The 20,079-nt window shown below is 44.3% G+C and overlaps 1 protein-coding gene across 1 annotated transcript in view; it reads right to left on the bottom strand.

The window, feature by feature from the left end:
• Positions 1 to 20,079, bottom strand: part of MAN2A2 (mannosidase alpha class 2A member 2) — a 243,193-nt gene that overhangs the window by 103,577 nt on the left and 119,537 nt on the right. Inside the window, exon 5 of the mRNA XM_069766155.1 lies at positions 7,251 to 7,422. Within this exon, the coding sequence (XP_069622256.1) occupies positions 7,251 to 7,422 (172 nt within the window). The remainder of the gene's footprint in view (positions 1 to 7,250; positions 7,423 to 20,079) is intronic.

Here is a 20,079-nt window from a genome sequence, read left to right as displayed (position 1 = left end):
AGGTAAATTTCTTGTGTTCTATGAAATTTGGTGCATACATTGGGTAAGTATGAAGGGTCTGTTTTAAGGACAACTCTGTCTGGAAAAACTGACATAAAGGGAGGATCTATCGATAGTGCCTGTATGTCACTTACTCTTCTTGCTGACACTAAGGCGACAAGAAGCGCTGTCTTGAGGGAGACATGTTTTATGTGAGCTGAATGTAGTGGCTCAAAGGGATGGTCTGTAAGAGCTTCCAGAACTAAATTAACATCCCAAGGTGGTACATGGGGAATTCGAACTGTCTCTGACCTCTGGCATGCTGCAACAAACCTGGCTACCCACTTATTACCTGCGATATCGTGACCATATAAAGCTGCTAGCGCAGAAATGTGTACTTTTAAGGTACTGACCGCCAGACCTAGATCGCGCCCTTTTTGTAGAAATTCTAGAATCGTAGGAATATGAATTTCATTTCATAGGGCCGTTGGGTAGAGGTTTAAATATTTTTTCCACACTCTTGCATAGATGGAGGTAGTGGATCTTTTTCTACTTAGCAGTAGAGTGTCAATCACTTTATTTGAGAAACCTCTCATCTTTAGCAGCTGCCTCTCAAGTTCCAGGCTGTCAACCGTAGACCTTTCACCTGAGGATGGTTGAAGGGGCCCTGGGAGAGAAGATCTCGATCCTCTGGAAGGATCCATGGGTCTGAGATTGACATGGCTCTCAGCCAGGAAAACCATGGCCTCTTGGGCCAGAATGGAGCAATTAGGACCACGTTTGCTCTGTCCTCCCTTATCTTCCTGATCACTGTCGGAAGTAATATCAGCGGGGGAAAGGCATATGCCTTCTTGAATACCCATGGTACCTGTAGGGCGTCGAAGATATCTGGATTATCAGATCGGAACAATGATGCGAATTTTTTGACTTGCCTGTTTTGTCTTGTCGCAAAGAGATCTATTTCGGGAGTGCCCCACTTTTTTATTATCATACAAAAGATACGGCGATTTAGAACCCATTCTCCTTGATGGAGAGTGTGGCGACTGAGGAAATCTGCTCTCGAATTGTCGATTCCTCTCACATGTAGCGCTGAAATGGACAGAAGGTGTTCCTCTGCCATGGCTAGAATATCGTTGGCTATAGACATGAGTCCTTCCGATCTTGTTCCTCCTTGATGGTTTATATAGGCTACTGCTGTCATGTTGTCTGAGAAGACTCTTGTATGTGTTCCGTGTAGCTGCGGAAGAAATTTAGATAAGGCATGATAAACAGCCTTCAGCTCTTTTTTATTAGAAGAATCATCTGATTCTGTAGGAGACCACAGACCTTGCACTATTTGATCTTCTAAATATGCTCCCCACCCACTAGGACTAGCGTCAGTGAAAATAGTTTTTGATGGTTTTACCACCCAGGGGACCCCACTGGAAAGATGATTCGGATTTAACCACCAAGTGAGAGATTGTATCACGTCTGTCGTTAAGGAAATAAGAGCATCTAATCGGCCAAGTAATCTTTCTTCCTCACGAAGTATTGTATACTGTAATTTCCTGCTATGGAATTGGGCCCATGGAACAGCCGAAATACAGGAAGTGAATGAACCAAGAAGGGACATACCTTCTCTTAGGGAAATTAGAGGGTGGTTAATCACTGATTGTACTTTGTTTATGATTGATATCTGTTTTGACTCGGGAAGAAAGCACATTTGATTTGTAGAGTCTAGAATAATTCCTAAAAATTTTTGCTCAGTTGTGGGGGATAATCTAGATTTTTCCCAATTCACCAACCACCCTAACCCCTGCAAGGATGAAATTGAATCAGACATGCGTTGATGACATTGAGAAAGAGAGTTCCCGACTATCAATAAGTCATCCAAATAGGGTATTATGAGGGTGTCTTTTAGCCTCAAATACGACATTACTTCTGACATTAGTTTTGTGAAAACTCTAGGGGCTATTGATAGTCCAAAGGGCATTGATGTGTATTGATAATGCCGTATCTGACCTTTGACCATAACTGCCACCCGTAGATATTGTTGATGCTCTCTGAAGATTGGCAGATGATAGTATGCATCTTTTAGGTCAAGGACTGCCATGAAGCAATGGGGAAACAGAAGCTTGACAGCTGACCGAATGGATTCCATTTTAAACGTTTGGTTCTCTAAGAAGACGTTTAGTCTCTTGAGGTTAATTATTGTTCTATATGATCCGTCAGGTTTTGAAATCAAAAATAAAGGGGAATAAAATCCCCTTCCTTTTTGATGAAAAGGGACTTCCACTAATACTCCTTTGGACAGGAGAGTTATTATTTCCTGTTCCAAGGCCTCTTGTTGTGAAGGTGAACCTAAGGAGGTCAAACAAAACGAGTCCGGCGGAACTTGAGAAAATCTTAGTTTTAAGCCTGTAGTTATAAGGCTAGTTGCCCATGAATTAGATGTTATTGCCAGCCATTGTGCGGAGAAGAAGGACAACCTACCACCAACGGGTAGATCTGTCCTAGCGGGGTTTATCCTCAGGTTTGAAGGGGCGTTTTCCGAAGAAGGCTCCCTTCTGCTTAAAGTCCTTATTAGCCCAACGGTCCTGGTTTTTATAGTCCCGTCTCCTGTTGAACATGGGCTTTCGGAATGCTCGCCTATAAGATGGAAGATAAGCGTTATTAGGGAACCCTTTCTTCCTCTCACCCGCTTTGGTAAGAATTTCATCCAATTGAGCACCAAACAGGTACTCACCCTGGCAGGGCAGACCACATAACTTGGACTTTGTTTGTGGATCGCCTTTCCACCCTTTTAGCCACAAGGCGCGGCGAGCCGCGTTAGTTAGTCCTGCTGATTTGGCTGCTAGACGGATGGAATCAGCCGAAGAATCTGCCAAAAAGGCAGTAGCTCCTCTAATTAATGGAATGGATGACATGAGTTTATTACGGGAAAGGCCACCTTTTAAGCCTTCTTCCAGATCATTCAACCAAACCATCATGGATCTGGCAGTACATGTGGCAGAGATAGCTGGTCTAAAGGCTCATGTACAGGATTCCCAAGCTCTTTTTAAAAGGGAGTCTGCTTTTCGATCGAGCGGGTCTTGCAGGGATCCTGAATCTTCAACAGGTAATAAAGATTTTTTAGAAGTGGATGCCACTGCCGCATCAACTTTTGGGGCCTTTATCCATTTGGTGAAATCATCATCATTAAAGGGATAGCGACGTTTTGAGGAAGACGGCAACCCTCTTTGCCCCTGGCTTTCCCACTCTTTTTTAACTAATTCCTTTATTGCAGGAATAACCGGAAAGGAAGGTTTCTTTCTCTCGGACAGGCCAGCAAACATCACGTCCTGTGGTGTTTTAAGGGTCTTAGTATCTTCCATACCCATGGTGTTACGTACTGATCTGACTAAATTGTCAATGCTTTCTGTAGGGAAACATGTATCCTGTTCACCTTCCGAGGATATAACCTCTTGAGAACTGTCCGACTCCTTATCCTCAACCTCAGATGACTGTTCAGATATAGGCGAGCTGTGTTTCTTCCTACTTCCAGGAATTTTATCCGAGTCTCGAAAGGCTCGCAACTCCTCCCTTATCATAGTACGTATATCATCCGACCTTACTGAAGACTCCTCTCGTAAGGTGGATTCGATGCAAGAGTGGCATAACTTTTTTAGGTAGGTATCCGGGAGCGGCTGAGAGCATAAGGCACATTGCTTATGTTTTGATTTCCCTGTTCTTTTAACCTAGGGAATTAGATGAGAGAGGGAGTATAATCAGCTTAAAATAGGGCAGACATACACTCACCCCTGAAGCTGTCATAATACCGGCTGGAGAGGAGGAGACGGAGGCACAGATGGAGGAACCGACCGGTCCGATCTCTTTTCCCTGGCGCTCTTGGAGGATGATCTGCGGCTGCTAGTCCGGCTTCCTGGTGTGACAGCGTTAACCTCAGACGAAGGCAACATTGTCTCTTGAGGAGATGCCATAGTGGACGCCGGGAATCAGCGCCGGCGTCCTTTTGTTATGGGGGCCGCCATCTTCTTCCTGTCGCACCCGGAAGTCCGGGTTGCGACTCTGCTGTGCGCGCCTCTGCCGTGCGCGCCTCTGCTGTGCGCGCCTCTTGCTGTGCGCGCCCGCGCTCCCACCAGCAATTGCGCAGGCGCCGTCCTCCTCCTCCTTCACCCCGGAAGTTGTAGTAATACTTCCGGGGGAGAATTTACTGGGCCCTACGCCGCCTGTGCGCCACCCGAGGCTGGCGTCACAGGATCTTACCGCAGCGGTCCGGGCCGCAGGTCTCGCTGGATGCCTCTCCGTGAGCCAGGCGACTCCCCGATCCTGGCCTCACGGTACTTGCCAGCAGAGGGGGGAAGCTGCCACAGGACCCCCGACGCTGCTTCCAGCTCTAGAGCCCTTGCCGTCCCTGTTAAGGTAAACCGCGCAAGCGGCATCCAGGCTGGGGATCCTCTTCTCTCCAGGTCTCCCGTAGGAACAGGAAACCAACTGTGGGAGCGAGGGGGACCGCCCCTTTTATTCTCTCCATAGGGTTTCCTGTTCCTAGGGGCGGATCCCCTCTCTCAAGTGGGTGCTGTCGTGGCGAAGAGAAAAGTAAGATTTTCTAAAGCCCAATATTTCTAATGATACCCATGATCTGCTGGGGTAAGTGATGGAGTAAGCGACTTTGTGCTTCATCACAATTCTTAACAGTATGGGTGTCTTGAAAACACTTATTCTTTTAACAACATTGCAGACAAGGCAGCCCATGGCCAGACAGGCCCTTCTGGCATTTGCCAGAATTGTCAAATGGCCAGTCCGGCCCTGCCCTGAAGTAAATGAATAAACAGCAATAGTTTATCAAGATAATATAGGGTACTTAAGTAACATAATTTTAATAAAAAAAATGAAAAAGCCATCCCACCACGTCACGGTGACCCTAATCGGGACGGTGCTAATCTCTAATATTAAAACCTTACCATTTATCAAGTGACATGCATGTGGATAAGGGCAGAGAAGGACTGAACCAGGCTTAGTAGACACACAGCCAAGGGGAACCACATGAATATAATGTACAGCTCAAAGTAAAGGCAGACCACACCTTTGTATGTACAAAATGCAAACAAACTAGAACAAAAACTAAGGAAATGTTGCTGTTTATTCAGTTTGATTGCACCATATACATATAAAGGTGTGGCCTGTGTTTTCTTTGAGCTGGGCATTATAACCCCTGATGAAGCGGTAGGGACGCAGCATTGGAGCGGTGTGAGGGGGTTATGATATGGCCCAAGCTTTAATATACATTGCTCTCAGCATTTTACATCACGGCCTGTACCTGTATTGCACTTTCAGTGCCCTAGTAGTCTGCTGTGGTTCTGATTTGCCATTTATGACTGACACTAATGTTATTTATTTCATTATCCTACTGTCTATGTGGTTTCATTTCCAATAACAAAATGATTCACTTCCAATCTTATATTTCTTTGTATTATTCTATATATTAGGATTCTAGTCACTGTACTCTTGACCTCTTTACACTACCTCACCCTATTTTGGGTCACTATGTATTGTCTATGACATCATATTAACACAGGAAGATTTTGAAAAATCATCTTGATTTTTTATCTTTGGACATACCCATCCCCCTCTTATTCCTTTTATATATTTTAAATATCCTTGTGTTTATGTTGTTTTTTTAATTAGGTTTTTTTTTTTAATAAAATTGTTATTTTATACACATTGCTCTATTGAATACGTTTTTAGGGTTTTTGAATATTAAGGTGTGGCCTGTCCTTTCTTTGAGTCGTGCATTATATGCATGTGTTTCCCCATGGCTGTGTGTCTACTAGCCGGACTCAGTTTTTCTCAGCCTTTATCCACATGTACGTTAATTGACAAATGGTAAGGTTTTAATGTTATATGTTAGGACTCTCCTGATTAGGGTCACCATGAAGTGGTGAGGTGGCTTTTACATTTTTTTTTATAAAAATTATGTTAATTAAGTACCCTATATTATTTTCATGCAATAATGCTGTTTATTAATTTACTGCAGGGAATTTGCTTATTATATTTCTATCTTGGGTTTTATCTCAGAACTCTGCTTGAGTCACAACTACTGTACCCAGTAAACTAAGTGACATCACTGGAATCAGGGTCTCTTTTTTCTATATTAAGTTGCTCTCGGGCCAGTCTCACACATCCAGATATTTACGGTACCGGAAAAAACGGTCACGGAGCTATCTGTGTCCGTGTGTGCACGTAGGCCATCCGTGTGTCATCCATGTGCTATCCATGTGTTCGTGTTTATCGTCCGTGTGCTGTCCGTGTATTGAAACAATTTGTTTGAATTTTAACCCTATGACTTTAAAAAAAAGCACACGGACGGCATCCGTGTGCGGTACGTGTTCCCATGCACCCGTTGACTTTAATGGGCCCGTGTGATCCGTGCGCTCCCACGAACATTGACATGTCTCTCTGTTTTGCACATGGGCACACGGTCCGTGAAAACACGCTGACATCTGCAGAGACACATTTATTCTAATGTGTCTACGTGTGTCAGTGTCAACAAAAAATGAGAAAAGCACATGAGGAATAAGTGCAGGATAGAAGTTATGCTGATACATATGCTAATGAAGACTGGATTCACACAGACATCCAGCCTATATTACAGGGAGAGACACTCCCACAAAATAAAAATCTGAAACTTACATCAGGCTACATATTGCATATTAGTCTGAAAATTAATGAAAAATTGAAGATTGCAGACTTAAATTTAGAGCAATTTTATTAACTAAAGGTAACCACTAACATAAGGGAAAACATTATTTTCCATGTTAATGGTGTCCATAGCCTTTAAGGCTGGTATACCACTTTCACCTCTACATACATTACATTACATTACATGTAATAAATGTAATCTGGAAAAATTGAATATGTTTTTCTTTTTTTTCATAAAATAGTAGACCAGTCGGCAGAAATCCTCTGATGCTACGATTAAAACAAGTCTGATTGAGATAACATAATAGTCTAGGGTTCCTTAAAACGTCCCAAGCCTTTTGAGGGTATTTTTGGTGGAGTTTTAATTTAAAGACATTTTGCATATGTATTTTTCATGTTTTTCAAGTGCTTATTTTGAAGTCCGATAAAGAAACTTATGAGAAAATGAATCTAAAGTCCTCAAAGTAAAATCTCCAAATACAAAAGATGCAAAACAAAACACTATTAACAACGCGTTTTTCACAAAAACGTGGTGCGTGAATTCGGTCTAGACCTATAGAATAAAAATCCCAGACGTGATAGCGCGTTACCTGCGGACTGCTGCCCTCTTCTGCGAATTAATGTTGTCCCACCACTTTGAAAAGAAGGAAATCTCCGACCAGATGAACCTACGACGAGGGTCTTCTTGTAGCTTCACTACCATGTTGTTCAGAATGTGCTGAGTCTGGTCATAGTAATATTTATCAAATGTTTTTATCCAACCTACAATGTAAGAAAGTAAGACAGCGATTAGACTGATTCACACAATTGTCATTGAGTAAACAGTCCCTCTAAGAAACACATATTATGAAGGGACAGCCAACCCAATCTACGCATCATGTTCCATGCAATTAAACGACATTTAGAGCTCCTTGAACTTCCAGAAACATTTACATACATACCACACATGTAAGCCGTGCCTATATCAGTTTTCTCCTAGTATCAGGGCTCCTTTAACATTTCCTTTGTTATAATAAGGATTACAGTCAGCTATGAGGCTTAGATTGCCGTATGCTTTAACTACCCTCAAAATGTGAAAATAATTTGTCCTATGTGAATTCATACAAAAAATGTCCAAATACAAATACTTATATCATTATTAGTAAGTAGAGCCTTCTTTGTTAGCTGCCATAAAGAGACACAACAATACTTGTATGTAAACCTCGTTATCTCCCTCCTCCTATAGAAACTCTTCTCCTTTTATACTAACGTCTGCTCCTCTCCTCTGTGCAGAATAAAAGGATCGCCATCCTGAATCTTTTCTTCTTGTATTGTTCCGTATGTGTCATATAAATAAAAGGTATGAATGTGGCAAATAGAAGAAAGTGGTCGTCTAAGGACAGGTTAGTACAACAAAGCATAAAAAATATAAAAAAAATGTTTTCAGAACTGTTCAACTGACCATATAGATTGTAAGTAGCGCCCAACATCACCTTCAGGTCAGCAATGCGCACAGACATAGACTGCACTCAATGAATGTGACCACAGAAGCCTTAAAGGGAACCTGTCACCCCCAAAATCGAAGGTCAGCTAAGCCCACCAGCATCAGGGGCTTATCTACAGCATTCTGGAATGCTGTAGATAAGCCCCCGATGTATCCTAAAAGATGAGAAAAAGAGGTTAGATTATACTCACCCAAGGGCGGTCCCGGTCTAGTTCTGGTCCGATGGGCGTCGTGGTCCGGGGCCTCCCATCTTCTTACGATGACGTCCTCTTCTTGTCTTTATGCTGCGGCTCCGATGCAGGCGCACTTTGTCTCCCCTGACCTCTCCCGGCGCCTGCGCACTGCAGTACTTTGCTCTGCCCTCAACCACAGCGTGAATACAAGAAGAGGACGTCATCGTAAGAAGATGGGAGGCCCCGGACCACGACGCCCATCGTACCAGAACTAGACCAGGACCGCCCTTGGGTGAGTATAATCTAACCTCTTTTTCTCATCTTGCAGGCTACATCGGGGTCTTATCTACAGCATTACAGAATGCTGTAGATCAGCCCCTGATGCCGGTGGGCTTAGCTCACCTTCGATTTTGGGGGTGAAAGGTTCCCTTTAATAAGAAACTATAAGAATCATATGTAAGTATGGGGCTTGGGAAACAATAGATGTATGGGACTTTGATACTATTATCATAGCCTGACATAAGCATAGATAATAAGTATCAGTAGAGGTCTGACCTCTGGAAACCCCACCGATGAGCTGAATAAAGAGGCGCTCACTGGAGTAAAGCCTTGCTCAGACATCTTTTCTTTACATAAGATTGGATCATCTTTAAACAAGGTGCTGGTTCTAATTTTCAGCCACTTGTTTCATGTGTCCATTGTGGCATTTTTGTAAAGAGCACATGGATGACACATTGATGGCATCTGACTGCCGATTTTGGGGCGGTGGGGGACACTCCAATAACGAGGTCCACATGTAAGTACTTTTCCTGCCTGTTGGCCATTTACTGTATGTTCAATCCATTAGGATATTTTATTTATTGTGCACTACTAATACAGGCCCTTTTTTGCAGGTTCAATTTATATATTTTTCATGTTGCATGGTGCAGTTTTTACCCTAATGAGTGCTCTCTCTCTTGCCCCCAGAGCTTTTTTCGGTTTTGCGTTTTCATTTTTCTTTCCCCTCCTTCCCAGAGCCATAACATTTTAATTTTTCTGTGAATATGGCCATGTGAGGGCTTATTTTTTGTGGGACAAGTTGTACTTTTAAAAGATACCATTGGTTTTACCATATCATGTACTATAAAATGGGAAAAAAATTCCAAGTGCGGTGAAATTGCAAAAAAAGTGCAATCCCACACTGGTTTTTTGTTTGGCTTTTTTGCTCGGTTCACTAAATGCTAAAATTGACCTGCCATTTTAATTCTCCAGGTCATTACGAGTTCATAGACACCAAACATGACTAGGTTATTTTTATTCTAAGTGGTAAAAATAAATTCCAAACTTTGCTAAAAAATAAAAATTGCGCCATTTTCCGATACCCGTAGCATCTCCATTTTTCGTGATCTGGGGTCAGGAGAGGGCTTATTTTTTGCATGCTGAGAGGTCGTTTTTAATTATACCATTTTAGTGCAGATTCGTTTTTTGATCGCCCGTTATTACATTTTGATGCAATGTCATGGCGACCAAAAAAACGTAATTCTGCGGTTTTGAATTTTTTTCTTGCTACGCCGTTTAGCGATCAGGTTAATCCTTTTTTTATTGATAGATCGGGCAACACGCGGCGATATCAAATATGTATAGGTTTGATTTTTTTAATTGTTTTATTTTGAATGGGGCGAAAGGGGGGTGATTTAAACTTTTTTTTTTTTTTTTTTTCATATTTTTAAAAACTTTTTTTTTTATTTTTGCCATGCTTCAATAGTCTCCATGAGAGGCTAGAAGCTTCCACAACTCGGTCAGCTCTGCTACAGAAAGGCGATGCTCAAATCGCTCCTATGTAGCTGAATGACAGCATTGCTATGAGCGCCGACCACTGGGTGGCGCTCACAGCAATCTGGCATCAACAACCATAGAGGTCTGCAGGAGACCTCTGGTGACCAGAGTCAGCGGTGGACGCATTTCCCGCTGGATGGACGGAAAAGCGATTATTAAATGCCGCTGTTAAGAGTTTTTGACAGCGGCATTTAACTAGCTGTTCACCGCCAGATCCCGCATCAAAGCGGGGGCTCTGCCATTAGACGGAATAGTACGTCCGATGGCAGAAAGGGGTTAAGCACATATTTCTTCACTTTAAGTACTTTTTCTTACATTTTGGTCATCTGTAGTTCTGACTGCTTGGATTCTAACCCAGTTACTATACTCAGACAGACCTCCATAGTGTAATCTATGAAGTTGGTTATGATGCTTCACGTGCACTTTATTTCATGAGTGTGCTTTCCCTGCATGTAAGCTTAGCAGCCTCTGTGTTTTATTGTTGTTTCTAATTTTAATGTACCTTTAATAAATAATAATTTTAGGATTATACTCTGTGGGTGTCAGGGCCCGTTTTTTCTTGTGTTATATCCAGTTTATGACTTTTCTTCCTCAATATTCACGTAGTATGGGTATTTGTGTTAAATACTTCACTTGGTCCATGTGTCCAGTGGCATTTTTTAAAGAGCACGTGGATGACACAGCGATGGCATTCGAGTGAAGACTTCTTGACTAATGCATTCACTTTAACAGGCAATTCTGATCTATAAATCAGGTAAAAAACAGACATGTCAGGCTGCAAAAAAAAAATGACGTGAACATGTCCTTACATTATGTTTGTGTTCTTTTTGTGAAAAACACATGTTAAAACCAGATGTGAGTGCAGAATTGAAGATTTTGTAGCGGCCGTGTAGCTCACTGTTCAGTCCTGTCTAAGTGAATAAAGACAAGGGAATATGTTCTCTAGATCCTTATTCATTCATTCAACGCGTTTCAAAGTCGGGTTGACTCCTTCGTCAGGTACATTACCTGATGGAGTCAACCCCACTTCGAAACGCGTTGTATGAGTGAATAAGGATCCAGAGAACATACTCCCTTGGAAATGTCATCATCCGGCATTGTGCCAGGTTACAACCAAGGCAGCTGAGAATATACAATCCTTTGCTGGCTGTATTCTATATTGACAAAAAATGTGTGACCCGGCGATGAATAATCCACATGGTCCATGACTAAGGCCTTGTTATAGGCCGAAACATGTTGTTCTAGATGTCCACTGGTTTGATCTGACTGCATGGGCTTTTTTACATTTTTTTTATATTTCTCAACAAAATGGTTCGGTTTCGGTTTCAGAAAAAGGGGCTCCTAAGATTCTGCTTAACTGCTGCACGCACTGTGATCCTGAGACAATGGAAATCATCCCAATCTCCGAATATGTCTGAATGGGTCAAGGAGACGAGCAGCCTCCAAAAGTATGGAGGAATTGTCAGCTGACGTTAATGGTTCAATGGAGAAATATCTGCAGGTTCAGAGTCCTTGGATTATGTATATGGACTCTCAGGATTTTCAATCCCTCTTTTCAAAGCCATAAGGAAGATAGATTCAGAGGCGTATCTGGGGGGGGGCAGCCGAGGCATGTGCCCCGGGCACAGCTGGCAGGGGGGCGCAGTCGGGCCACCTAATGTGGCGGCCCGCAGTGTCTCCCCTGGCAGCTGCATTCTGCCGCCCCCTCGGACTGGGTTTCAGCTGTTCTCTGTGCCGACTGTCAAGCTGACAGCCGGCACAGAGAAGCTGCAGCGCGCCGGCTCCCAGTATTCAATTGTACTCGTATCTTACAGACACGAGTACAATTGAAGATCTGACTGCAGTGCCTAGAACGGAGGTGATTTAGGGAGGTAATGATGTCACCGGAAGGGGCGGGGCCTCCTTCAGTCAAGTGAAGACACGATAGCAGGAAGCTGCTGAGGCTGCTAGAGGACCGAGAGCCTGCAGCATGGAGCGTTGTGAGATTACCGAGGTGTGTGGGGAATGGGGGTGATGAGGGGCTGTGTAGTGGATGATAAGAGGCTGTTTTGGGAATGGGGGGATTATGAGGTGCTGTGTAGGGAATGGTGGTGATGAGGGGTTGTGTGGGAGAAGGGGTGATGATGAGGGGCTTTGGGGGAGAAGGGGGGTGATGAGAGGCTGTGTGGGTGATGATGAGGGCCTGTGTGGGGAATGGGAGGGGATGATGAGGGTCTGTATGGGGGATGATGAAGGCCTGTGGGGAATGGGGGGATGATGAGGGGCTGTGGAGAATGGGGGGATGATGGGGGCCTGTGTGGGGGTGATGAGGGGGAGATGGGGTCGATGAGGGGCTGTGGGGGGATGAGGAGATGGGGGGTGATGAGGGGCTGTCTAGGGAATGGGGGATTTTTTGTGTGGGGAGAATTGGAGTGGGGATTGGGGGATTTAATGTGTGGGGGAGATTTGAGGACACAAAATGAAGAGCAAAGGGGGGGATGGGGGGCATATATGAGGAAACAGTACGGGGGAATGAGGGCATGTATGAGGAAACATGTATGAGGGTGATGGGATGTGTGCAGACATAGTATGGGGAGTCAGGTGAGCAGGCAGTGTAGAAAGTGAGGGGTAAATATATGAGGAGACAGTATGGTGAACAGGGGGGATGTGAGAGGAGACAGTATGACGAGGGAGGGGAATAGTGTGAGGAGACAGTATGGGGGGAGAAAAGTGAGTGGACACAGAATAGAAACTGAGTAGTGGGGGCATAGCATGGAGGGACAGTGTAAGGGCACAGCCAAGAGGGGACAGTATACCAGGAAGGGGGAGTGTGATGAGAGAGTACAGTATAAATACTGTGCCCTATAGGGAGGACACAGTGTGAGAGGACAGTGTGAAGAGGGAGGCCGGTATGGAAAGGAGAGGTCAGTGTGAAGAGCATATACCATAAGAGGGACAGTGTGGGGGTCATATTTGTGCAGCCAATATAGTGAGGGGCAATTTTTCATTCAGGAGCATTATAATGACACTTGTATCTTTAAGGGCATCATGTGGAGATTTTCTGCAAAAGAGCGGAGAAGATAGAAATTTGCAGAGACGACTGTGGATGAGAAAACTCATCATGGGGTCTGGACAAGATGAAGAAAAGAAGGAGAACGACACCAGAGACGACGTCATCTATAAGGTACCTGGATGTAAATGTTGTTTGTAATACTAACTAATTCTCATGTTTTTATTTATGTTAGGAGCATTAAAGGGGATGTCCAGGTTTGTGATGAGTCTGCAGTCATTCTTTGTGACTGCAGACTTCTGACTTCTCACAGTGCGCCCTGCACGCTGTCAGGATTCTCTCGTGCTGGCGATTTTACATACGTGCGGTCACGTGCTGAATAGACATGTGTGGCCTCACTCAATGAAAATGAACTGAGAGAGGCCGGGAAAATCTAGTCAGAATGTGGTCAGAAGTATACAAATCACATACTTGTGCTGACATGACTGTCCACCGGCAAGGGAGAATCCTAAAAGTGTGCAGTGCATTAGTTGTGAGAATTCAGCTGTGACAACGAGATTCTCTTCTACTTCTCTCAGTTTTTCACTGAACATTGAGAGCATTAGGGAGAGGAGCTCGTGGGCACATGACTAAGGCTGGGGTCACACTGGCGACTTAAACGGACGAGTACAATACGTTAAAAAATCGCATTGCACTTTGACCAATGTTAACCCCTTCACCCCCGGAGCTTTTTCCGCTTTTTCATTTTCGTTTTTTGCTCCCCTCCTTCCCAGAGCCATAACTATTTTATTTTTCCGTCAATATGGCCATGTGAGGGCTTATTTTTTGCAGGACGAGATGTACTTTTGAACGACACCATTGGTTTTACCATGCCATGTAACAGAAAACGGGAAAAAAATTCCAAGTGTGATGAAATTGCAAAAAAAGTGCAATCCCACACTTGTTTTTTGTTTGGCTTTTTTGCTAGGTTCACCAAATGCTAAAACTAACCTGCCATTATGATTCTCCAGGTCATTACGAGTTCATGGAAACCTAACATGTCTAGGTTATTTTTTATCTAAGTGATGAAAAAAAAATCCAAAGTTTGCTTAAAAAAAAAAAAAAATTGCGCGATTTTCCGATACCTGTAGCGTCTCCAATTTTCGTGATCTGGGGTCAGGTGAGGGCTCATTTTTCGCGTGCCGAGCTGGAGTTTTTAACTATACCGTTTTGGTGTAGATACGTTCTTTTGATCGCCCGTTATTGCATTTTAATGCAATGTCACGGCGACCAAAAAAACGTAATTTTGGCGTTTTGATTTTTTTTCCTTTGTTTTTATTGATAGATCGGGCGATTCTGAACGCGGCGATACCAAATATGTGTGTGTTTGATTTTTTTTTAATTGTTTTATTTTGATTGGGGCGAAAGGGGGGTGATTTGAACTTTTATATATTTTTTATTTTTTTTATATTTTTAATCACTTTTTTTTTAATTTTGGCATGCTTCAATAGCCTCCTATGGAGGCTAGAAGCATGCACAACTCGATCGCCTCTGCTACATAGAGGTGATGCACAGATCACCTCTATGTAGCAGAAATGCAGGGTTGCTTTGAACGCCGACCACAGGGTGGCGCTCAAAGCAATCGGCCATCAACAACCATAGAGGTCTCAAGGAGACCTCTGGTTGTTATGGCAATGCACTGCTGACCCCCGATCATGTGACGGGGGTCAACAGTGCGAGCACCTCCAGCCGCGTGGCCGGGAGCGCTAGTTAAATGCCACTGTCAGCGCTTGACGGCGGCATTTAACTAGTTAATGGGCGCGGGCGGATCGCGATTCCGCTCGCGCTCATTGCGCGCACATGTCAGCTGTACAAAACAGCTGACATGTTGCGGCTTTGAGGTGGGCTCACTGCCGGAGCCCACCTCAAAGCAGGGGATCTGCCAGCTGACGTACTATTCCGTCAGCTGGCAGAAAGGGGTTAAGCTATGGGGCAGCTCCCAGCAGCCGACTTTTTGGTGGCCGTTTTCCTCGGTCTGAGACAATCACAGCATGCTGCAATTGTCACGGACACTCGGCCGAGTCTCGGCTCACTCGCACCCATATGAGCCTATGGGTGCGAGTGAGACAGCGCACATCACTCGGATAACATCCGAGTGATGTGCGTTATAAGCGGACCCCAGCACTGGAGGAGATGGAGAAATTAGTTCCTCCTCCGCAGCTGTGCTCCGATCCTCCCTGTGCGAGAGAATCGGAGCACAGACGCATGACACTCAGCTCCTGCTCGCAGCAGAGCAGGAGCCGAGGATCATTAGGATCTCGCGTCGGTTGTAATACGCTAGTGTGACCCCAGCCCAGCCTAAGTGTGAAAATCCCATATGTCCTGGGGAGGGGGGGGGGGGGGGGGGGAGGCGCCAAACTGATGTCAGAAACCCCAGATACACCTCTGGATAGATTGAACAATACGGGTTAGACAGATGTCATTATAGGGGTGCAAGTTGCCCCCTTTGATATCAGACTTCATGGTTCCCCCCCCCTTTTTTTTTCTCTCTCTTTCCTCTCCCCCCTTATTCCTCTTCTTCATCTCATTCTTTCCTTTCGTGTTTATACCATTATTAGTTGGAGTGATCTAGCTTCTCTTGTTTGGGTCGCTCTCTTTCAGCGGAAGTCGGCAGCTGACAATGTGCTCACTACTAAAGAGCGAGCAATGAATACTCACTGCCCTCCATGCACATAGTCCCGGCACGCAGAGCAGCGAATATTCTGGCAGCTGTCATTCTGCTTGTAAGCAGCGCATCACGTCTCTGCCATTCACTGCTTAAAAGTATAAAGCAGCTGCTGGCACTGGAACAAGATGCTGCGAGGGAGAGCAGGAAGCTTAGTCTAATGGTTTGGTTTTTTAATGTTTTTCTGATGGGGCCACGCATACCAGAATGCGGATGGGGGCCAATCATACCAGGATAAAGATAGGGCCATGTATACCAGGACAGAGAGATGGGGTCGTGCATACTAGGATGGGAGCTTATCATACCAGGCTAATGATGGGGCCATGCATACTGGGACGGAGATGGAGGCCATGCATACCAGGATAAAGATGAGGAGGACCATTCCTACAAGGCTAGAGATAAGGGGGACATGAATACCAGGTTGGGGATGAGGCGGCCATGCACACCAGAATAAGGATAAGGGTGCCGTACATGTCGGGATAGGGATGAGGGAGCCATGCATGCCAGGATAGGGATGAGGGAGCCATGCACATCAGGATGGAAAAGAGGGCCATGCATACCAGGGTAGGGATGAGGGGGCCATGCATACCAGGATAGGGATGAGGGGCCCATGCATACCAGGATGGGGATGAGGGGACCATATATACCTGGTATGCATGGCCTCCATCTCCGTCCCAGTATGCATGGCCCCATCATTAGCCTGGTATGATTAGCTCCCATCCCAGTATTATTATTATTATTATTATTAGTATGCACGACCCCATCTCTCTGTCCTGGTATACATGGCCCTATCTTTATCCTGGTATGATTGGCCCCCATCCGCATTCTGATATGCGTGGCCCCATCAGAAAAACATTAAAAAACCAAACCATTAGACTAAGCTTCCTGCTCTCCCTCGCAGCATCTTGTTCCAGTGCCAGCAGCTGCTTTATACTTTTAAGCAGTGAATGGCAGAGACGTGATGCGCTGCTTACAAGCAGAATGACAGCTGCCAGAATATTCGCTGCTCTGCGTGCCGGGACTATGTGCATGGAGGGCAGTGAGTATTCATTGCTCGCTCTTTAGTAGTGAGCACATTGTCAGCTGCCGACTTCCGCTGAAAGAGAGCGACCCAAACAAGAGAAGCTAGATCACTCCAACTAATAATGGTATAAACACGAAAGGAAAGAATGAGATGAAGAAGAGGAATAAGGGGGGAGAGGAAAGAGAGAGAAAAAAAAGGGGGGGGGGGAACCATGAAGTCTGATATCAAAGGGGGCAACTTGCACCCCTATAATGACATCTGTCTAACCCGTATTGTTCAATCTATCCAGAGGTGTATCTGGGGTTTCTGACATCAGTTTGCATGCCAGGATAGGGATGAGGGAGCCATGCACATCAGGATGGAAAAGAGGGCCATGCATACCAGGGTAGGGATGAGGGGGCCATGCATACCAGGATAGGGATGAGGGGCCCATGCATACCAGGATGGGGATGAGGGGACCATATATACCAAGATAGCGGACATTAAGTTCAGAACTGACCACATTTTTTGCTTCAATTTTTTTTACTAATTTCCTCCTCTAAAACCTAGGTGCATCTTATGGTCTGATGCGTCTTATAGTCCGAAAATACAGTAACTAGTTGACAGCCGCGAGTGGATCGCGATTCCATCCTTAGATGTTGCGGGCACATGTCAGCTGTATATATCAGCTGGCATGTACCCGGGAAGGTGCAGGCTCATTGCTGGAGCCCTCACCAAATATGGGGAGTTTGACATCGGCGTACTATTACGCCCGATGTCGGTAAGGGCTTAATACGTCACACAAAAGCCTTTGTTGGTGATGACAGATTCAAGAAGCCTTCTGCATGGAGAAACTAGTTGCATGCATTGCTCAGGTTTGATTTTGACCCATTCTTCCACACAAACAGTCTTCAAATCCTGAAGGTTGCATTGGCTCCTTCTATGAACGCTGAGCTTTAGTTCCTTCCATAAATTTTCTATTGGATTCAGGTCAGGTTATTGGCTGGGCCATTCTAGCAGCTTTATTTTTTGTCTCTGAAACCAATTGAAAGTTTCCTCTACTGTGTGTTTGGGATCATTGCCTTGCTGAAATGTCCACCTTTGTTGCATCTTCATCATCTTGGTAGATGGCAGCAGATTTTAATCAAGAATGTCTTGGTAGACTTGTCCATTCTTTCTTCCTTCAATTACAGGTCCTTCTCAAAAAATTAGCATATAGTGTTAAATTTCATTATTTACCATAATGTAATGATTACAATTAAACTTTCATATATTATAGATTCATTATCCACCAACTGAAATTTGTCAGGTCTTTTATTGTTTTAATACTGATGATTTTGGCATACAACTCCTGATAACCCAAAAAACCTGTCTCAATAAATTAGCATATTTCACCCATCCAATCAAATAAAAGTGTTTTTTAATAACAAACAAAAAAACCATCAAATAATAATGTTCAGTTATGCACTCAATACTTGGTCGGGAATCCTTTGGCAGAAATGACTGCTTCAATGCGGCGTGGCATGGAGGCAATCAGCCTGTGACACTGCTGAGATGTTATGGAGGCCCAGCATGCTTCAATAGCGGCCTTAAGCTCATCCAGAGTGTTGGGTCTTGCGTCTCTCAACTTTCTCTTCACAATATCCCACAGATTCTCTATGGGGTTCAGGTCAGGAGAGTTGGCAGGCCAATTGAGCACAGTAATACCATGGTCAGTAAACCATTTACCAGTGGTTTTGGCACTGTGAGCAGGTGCCAGGTCGTGCTGAAAAATGAAATCTTCATCTTCATAAAGCATTTCAGCCGATGGAAGCATGAAGTGCTCCAAAATCTCCTGATACCTAGCTGCATTGACCCTGCCCTTGATGAAACACAGTGGACCAACACCAGCAGCTGACTGTGGGTACTTGACACTGGACTTCAGGCATTTTGGCATTTCCTTCTCCCCAGTCTTCCTCCAGACTCTGGCACCTTGATTTCCGAATGACATGCAAAATTTGCTTTCATCAGAAAAAAGTACTTGGGACCACTTAGCAACAGTCCAGTGCTGCTTCTCTGTAGCCCAGGTCAGGCGCCTCTGCCGCTGTTTATGGTTCAAAAGTGGCTTTACCTGGGGAATGCGGCACCTGTAGCCCATTTCCTGCACACGCCTGTGCACGGTGGCTCTGGATGTTTCCACACCAGACTCAGTCCACTGCTTCCTCAGGTTCCCCAAGGTCTGGAATCGGTCCTTCTCCACAATCTTCCTCAGGGTCCGGTCTCCTCTTCTCGTTGTACAGCGTTTTCTGCCACATTGTTTCCTTCCAACAGACTTACCATTGAGGTGCCTTGATACAGCACTCTGGGAAAAACCTATTTGTTGAGAAATTTCTTTCTGGGTCTTACCCTCTTGCTTGAGGGTGTCAATGATGGCCTTCTTGACATCTGTCAGGTCGCTAGTCTTACCCATGATGGAGGTTTTGAGTAATGAACCAGGCAGGGAGTTTATAAAAGCCTCAGGTATCTTTTGCATGTGTTTAGAGTTAATTAGTTGATTCAGAAGATTAGGGTAATAGGTCGTTTAGAGAACCTTTTCTTGATATGCTAATTTATTGAGACAGGTTTTTTGGGTTATCAGGAGTTGTATGCCAAAATCATCAGTATTAAAACAATAAAAGACCTGACAAATTTCAGTTGGTGGATAATGAATCTATAATATATGAAAGTTTAATTGTAATCATTACATTATGGTAAATAATGAAATTTAACACTATATGCTAATTTTTTGAGAAGGACCTGTATATGAAGTTTGCCAGTGCCATAGGCTGAAAAACAGCCCCACACCATGATGTTCCCAGCGCCAAACTTCAATGTTGGTATGGTGTTTTGGGGGTGATATGCATTGCCTTTTGGCCTCCAAACATTATATTTATTATGGCATCCAAAGAGTTCAATTTTGATCTCATTTGACCAGACTATATTTTTTCAGTATTTGACAGGCTTGTCTAAATGTTGTTGAGAAACCTTTAAATGCGTTTGAACATGCTTGTTGTTCAGCAATGGAGTGTTGCTTGAACAGAGTGCATACAGGCAATGACGGTTGAGTGTATTATTATAGTTTTTTTTCCAACAACAAGGATTTGGATTCCTGGACCACGGTGTGAATTACTGGTATGATGGACTCCTCGCCAGAGACGGACTACACCTCAACAAACCTGGGAAACACACATTCGCCAGAAGACTCGCTACACTCATCAGGAGGGCGTTAAACTA

This window comes from Ranitomeya imitator, chromosome 4, assembly GCF_032444005.1.
Source record: "Ranitomeya imitator isolate aRanImi1 chromosome 4, aRanImi1.pri, whole genome shotgun sequence".
Taxonomy (NCBI): Eukaryota; Metazoa; Chordata; class Amphibia; order Anura; family Dendrobatidae; genus Ranitomeya; species Ranitomeya imitator.
This window is presented reverse-complemented; position numbering and strand designations above follow the sequence as displayed.